General features: G+C 35.0%; 1 protein-coding gene across 1 annotated transcript in view; it reads right to left on the bottom strand.

The window, feature by feature from the left end:
• Positions 1–1,004: 1,004 nt before the first annotated feature.
• LOC132639311 (GDSL esterase/lipase At1g28610-like) overlaps positions 1,005–6,538 on the bottom strand; it is a 32,359-nt gene continuing 26,825 nt past the window's right edge. Inside the window, exon 5 of the mRNA XM_060355768.1 lies at positions 1,005–1,627. Within this exon, the coding sequence (XP_060211751.1) occupies positions 1,299–1,627 (329 nt within the window). The 3' untranslated portion in view covers positions 1,005–1,298. The remainder of the gene's footprint in view (positions 1,628–6,538) is intronic.

Here is a 6,538-nt window from a genome sequence, read left to right as displayed (position 1 = left end):
CTTTAAGACAAAAATTACAATACCAAAATGAAAGAAGAATAAAACTGATTTATTTAGAACCTATTTATGCATTACCTTTTTTACAAATCCAAAATCGAGTCTAGTAGACCAAATACACACTATTTAGTAATCTTCCTAGTATTATAATATGGAACATCATGAATGGCTAATCTAAGGGTGTGTTTAGTATATGGAGAAAAATATTTTAAATTTTCTCATATTTGGTTGGTCAGGAATATAACTAAATTATCTATAACCTATTTTTGCATTACCTTATTCACAAATCCAAAATCGAGCTCACTAGACCAAATACATACTATTTAGTAATCTCCCTACTGTTATAACATCGAACATCATGAAGGGCTAATCTAAGGCAAGGGCGTTTTATGTATGAAGTTTGGGACACGTGAATTCATGGTCTTTCCGCAAAACTAGTTATTTTATGTACATATTTTTTATATAATTGATCTAATATTACCTAATGGCACTAATGTTACAAAAAGACTTGATGGTGCACTTGGTTAAAAACTTAGTTGTATACCAAGAGGAACAATGATAAATTCTCATTTTTGCATTTTTTTTTCTTCTCTTTTCTTTAGTAGTGCACCCATATTCTAGAAATCATAGATTCCACTCTGATCTAAGGGTGTGTTTGGTATGGTGGAAAATATTCATCTAAAAATATTTTTTAATTTTCTCATGTTTGATTGGTCAAAAATTTTGAAAAACATTTTTCTCTAGAAAAGCAAATTCCTTAAAAATGAAAAAAAAAAAATGACTTTCCTAATGAAAGTAGAGAAAACGAGTTTCATAAGTAACATTCCAAGTTCATTGTCTCCTCCCCACCAACCCTCAGCCCTTGACCATCCTAGAACCCCCACTCCCCACCCCCCACCCCCTTCCACCCACGTTGTGTTTTGTTAGATTACATATAATTGTTCTTGGGGTGATATTATTTTTGTTTACTTACCAAATACTAGAAAATAAGTAAAAAAGCCCCTTGCTTTCCAAGAAAACATAAATATTTTCCATGGAAAATATTTTTCTTCATATCAAACACACCCTAAAAGTCACATGCCAACTTGGAGCACATGGCTCCATTGAAGTTCGAGAGAATTTTTGAAATTACAGTTACAAAATACGATATTTCGTTCAAAAGTAATTTCTGGAATGTCTGCTCGCAAATAACTTCATTGGTAAACACCGGAGGAAGTACTAAAAATATGATCCTATTAAAAAGCTTTCTATTCGTCACTTTCTTAGCAAGAAGGTCTTCCAACCTCTTCTGTTCCCGAAAGCTATGCCTTATCAATGAGTTCTCCAACCTTTGCTTCTGGTGCTTTTATATATAGTTTGAAGGGTTCTATCTTTGGGCTTTGGAGAACTTGGGCCTGCCTAATATCAAAGTGACACAAATTCTTGATAGGAGGATAGGTGAATGGGCCTTCCAATAAACTTTTTGTGATCCATCTATAAGCAGCCTCTGTTAAGTGAGCTCCATCCCAATTTACATATTGGTTAGGATCCTCACAACCTGTTGCTGGAAAATTGCCACATTGAGCAGAAGCATTGAAATTATATGGACCTCCACCTCCGCAACATGCTACTAGTGCACCCTTCGAAAATCCTGCAAAGAGTACCCCAAGCTTAAACAATTAGGCACTTGTAGCAGAAAATGATAATCTAGTCAAATAATCCTTATACTTATATTGTTAAATAGGAATTCGGTAATCCCGATCATTCCAAACACCCTCTGCCGAGGAATAACTAGAGCCAAGGGGGTTAGGCGTAAGGATCTGGACATGGGTTGCGAAAGTAAAAACAGTTTTACTTTTATTTACTTGTAAATAATTTTTCACTATCGGGAACAATTTCTCTATCTCTCAGACCCCACTTATGACATTACACTGAATATCGTATAATATAAAATAAATATAATTTTACACCATCAAGTCACATTAAACAAAAATAACATCGATAATTAGTGGGTTTTATAACCTGTAAAATAGGAAAAGTAACCTCCTACAAAAAATTAAATTGCATAAATCGTGTAAGAATTCATTTGGGTGATTTGCATAAATAGGATCTTCGAGTGTCATCCTTTACATTTTGTCCCCATTAAAAAAAGGTGCAAAAAATAACTTTTTCGTGAGAATAGGGAGCAAAATCCTGGCGAGGTGCAAGGATTTCTTATTTGATATTGGCAAGACTTGCCTTACAGTAAGTTATGGTGATCGCCAGGATTTTGGCCATAAATCCTGACGAATCGCCAGGGTTTAGTCACAAGACTTACCTTAACAACAAGTTTTGGTGATCATCAGGAGTTTGACCACAATCCTAATGAATTGCCAGGATCTTCACAGTATTTGTGGCTAAAATCATGGCAATTCTTGACGATTTGTGGCCAAAGTCCTGACAGTCACTATAACTTGTTGTGTAAAAGTTCACTAATACGTTTTTGCTTCAAAATTAATCCAAATCAACTCAAAATAACTCCAAATTTAATATGCAAAACTTCTAATATCAATTCCAATAATCTTCAATTGTTAAATCCAACCTAAACCTTAAAAAAAAAAATCTTCTTCAATAAGTTTTTTTTTTTTCAAGTTAAAAAAGAATCCAACAATGGAGTTTTTTGTTGAAATATTTGGGTGTCCTTTTTGATTTACTTGGAAGCCAAGGATACTTGGTCGCCAAGGAAATTTGGCAACAAAGTATACTTGGTCTCCAAGTTGTTAGTGTATGTACGTAGCCATCAACTTTCCACCTATATTTAGGAGGTCCATTTATAGAAATGATATATACAATCAGTTCCTCTCTATATACTTCTCTCTGATGTATTTACTTTATAGTCTTTATTTTATAACACGTTATAAGCGCGAGACCCTGCCATTTCCACCAAATACTTTGAAAGCCTTGAAGGTATTGACTTTCTTTTTCTTAATTAATGGAAAATCTTTCTAAACGTGAATTTGTTGCCTTAGATATATCTGGCAAAAGCTACCTGTCTTGGGTTCTTGATGCCGAAATTCATCTTGATGCGATGGGTTTGGCAGACACCATCAAAGATAAAAATCAGGTATCGAATCAAGACCATGCCAAGGCAATGATATTCCTCCGCCATCACCTTGATGAGAGCTTGAAAATGAAATATCTCACTGTTAAAGATCCTCTTATGTTGTGGAATAATTTAAAAGATAGATAGGACCACCTGAAGATGGTTGTGCTTCCACAAGCACGTTTTGATTGGATTCATTTGAGGCTATAAGATTTTAAATCTATTTGTGCGTATAATTCTGCCATGTTTAAAATTATTTCTCGGTTGAAATTATGTGGTGAAAATATCACTGATCATAATATGCTGGAGAAAACATTCTCCATTTTTCCTACCTCGAGTAAGCTCCTGCAGCAGCAATACCGAGAGATGAGGTTCAAGAAATATTCTGAAATAATCTCACATCTTCTAGTGGTTGAACAACATAAAGAATTATTAATGAAAAATCATGAAAGCCGACCTACTGGTACTATCCCATTCCCTGAAGTGAATAAGGCAAATTTTCACCATTCTAGGAGTGGAAGAGAAGAGGTTATGGCCCCAGTCGTGGTTGTGGTCATGGTCGAGGAAGAAATTTTAATCATGAATTTCATCTTGCACCAAATAATACCCTTTACCACCAGTAGTGTAAAAAGAAGGATGAAAAGCATGAAGCTGTACAAAAGAAAGACTCAGAAAATAAATGATACCGATGTGGAGAAAAGGGACACTGGTCACGTACCTGTCGTACGCCAAAGCATCTAGTTGAGCTTTATCAAGCCTCCCTCAAAATGACAGAAAAGAATGCCGAATCAAATTTTATTTCTGAAGATAATGTTTAGCCCATGCATCTAGATGTGGCAGATTTCTTTGAACTCCCTGAAGGAAAAGTAGATCATCTGATCTGTGATGGATCTGTAATAATTTAGATATTTTCATCCATGTTGATACTATTAGCTATAATAGTTATGTTTCCATATTTATGTAAATAAAGTTTGTGTAATGCTTTGTTTAATAATAATATCTACTTCAATGTTCACTTTGTCTATTCTTTCATTTTGAAGAATATATGAAAATTCCTCAAATTTTGTTTGGATCAATGACCAATCATGAAGATATTTGTGTGATTGATCGTGGAACAATGCATGCCATATTGAAAGATCGTGGAACAACGCATACCATATTGAAAGATGAGAAATACTTTTCTCACTTGCTTAGGAAAAAGGGAAATGTTAATACAATTTTCGGCAATTCGAAATTGATTGAAGGCTTCGGAAGAGCTACTATATTTCTGCCTAAGGGGACGAAACTTGTTATAGAAGATGCATTATTCTCTTCTAAATCCCCAGGAAACTTGTTAAGTTTCAAAGATATCCGTCGTAATGGGTATCACGTTGAGACATTAAACGAAATAAATGATGAATATCTTATCATTACAAAGAATGTCTCCGACCAGAAATATGTTTTGGAGAAATTACCAACTTTGTCTTCTGGCTTGTATTATGCAGAAATTAATACAATTGAAGCACGCTCAATCGTAAACCAGAAGTTTAATGATTCAAGTACTTTTGTGTTTTGGCATGACCGAATAGGAATAAATGATGAATATCTTATCATTACAAAGAATGCCTCCGGCTAGAAATATGTTTTGGAGAAATTACCAACTTTGTCTTCTGGCATGTATTATGCAGAAATTAATACAATTGAAGCACACTCAATCGTAAACCAGAAGTTTAATGATTCAAGTACTTTTGTGCTTTGGTATGACCGAATAGTTCACCTTAGATCAATAATGATGAGACGAATTATTGAAAATTCAAATGGGCATCCACTTAAGAACTTGAAGATTCTTGAAAGTGGTGAATTTTCATATGTCGCTTGTTTTCAAGGTAAATTAATAGCTAAGTCATCACCAATGAAAGTTAACATTGAATCCCCTATCTTTCTTGAGCATATACATGGGGATATATGTGGACCTATTCATCCACCCTGTGGGTCATTCAGATATTTTATGGTCCTAATAGATGCATCTTCAAGATGGTCTCATGTGTGCCTCCTATCGTCTCGCAACCTGACGTTTGCAAAATTATTGGCACAAATAATATGCTTAAGGGCACAGTTTCCGGATTATCTCATTAAGGCTATATGTCTCGATAATGCCGAAGAATTTACGTCTCAATCTTTTGATGATTATTGTTTGTCAGTTGGGATAAAAGTTGAACATCCTGTAGCTCATGTTCATACCCAAAATGGCCTTGTTGAGTCATTTATTAAACGTCTACAATTGATAGCAAGACCACTACTTATGAAAACACTGTTACCAACTACCGTTTGGGGTCATGCTATCTTACATGCAGCATCTCTTATTCATCTTAGACCGACTCATTATAATAAATACTCTCCGTCACAATTAGTATTTGGTCATGAACCAAATATTGCTCATCTCCGAATATTTGGTTGTGTTGTATATGTGCCAGTAGCACAACCACAGCACACTAAGATGGGCCTCAAAGAAGGTTAGGAATATATGTCGATTTGATGAAACAAATTTCCCACAATTAGAGGGAGAGAGAAAAGAAATCAAAAGAGAAATTACGTGGAGAGTTTCATCACTATCTCATTTTGATCCACGTGCCCTTATATGTGAACAGGAGATCCAAAAGATCATTCACTTGCAGAAAATAGCAAATCAAATGCCAGACGCATTTACTGATTTGAAACGAATAACTAAGTCACATATCCCTGCAGAAGAGAATGTGCCTATCCGAATTGATGTCCCAAAGGGACAATCTACTAGTGTCATAGCCTCTGAATCTCATACACGCCAGAAGCGTGGTAGGCCATTGGGTTCTAACGATAAAAATCCTATAAAAAGAAACACGAAAAATGATCAGAATGACACAATGAAAGAATATCATGAAGATATTCAAAATCTGATTAATCCTGATACTCCTGAAGATATCAGGGAACCCGAGACACAAGTGAGTAAAGAACTATCATTAAGTTCTTCTGGTGATGGGATAGATTTGAATCGATCGAATATTATGGTGAATAATATTTTTGCATATAATATTGCACTGAATATTATGAAAGACTTTGAGGATCAGAAACCTTAATCTGTCGAAGAATGTCAACGAAGATATAATTGACCAAAATGGCAAGAGGCAGTTCAATCATAATTGAATTCACTTGCCAAACGTGAGGTTTTTGGACCGACAGTCCAAACATCTAATGCTGTAAAACCAATTGGCCACAAATGGGTCTTTGTGCGGAAAAGGAATGAGATAAATGAAATTGTGAGATACAAGGCATGCCTTGTTGCATTGCACAAGGATTCTCTCAAAGACCCGGTATCGACTATGAAGAAATATATTCACCCGTTATGGAAGGCATAACATTTCGATATCTCATCAGTTTAGCTGTACATGAAAACCTTGAAATACATCTGATGGATATGGTTACAGCTTACCTTTATGGCTCACTCGATAATGAAAATTCCTGAAG

Source organism: Lycium barbarum, chromosome 1, assembly GCF_019175385.1.
Source record: "Lycium barbarum isolate Lr01 chromosome 1, ASM1917538v2, whole genome shotgun sequence".
In the NCBI taxonomy this organism is placed as follows: Eukaryota; Viridiplantae; Streptophyta; class Magnoliopsida; order Solanales; family Solanaceae; genus Lycium; species Lycium barbarum.
Note: the sequence above shows the minus strand (reverse complement) of the source record. Positions and strands in the feature narration are given on the sequence as shown.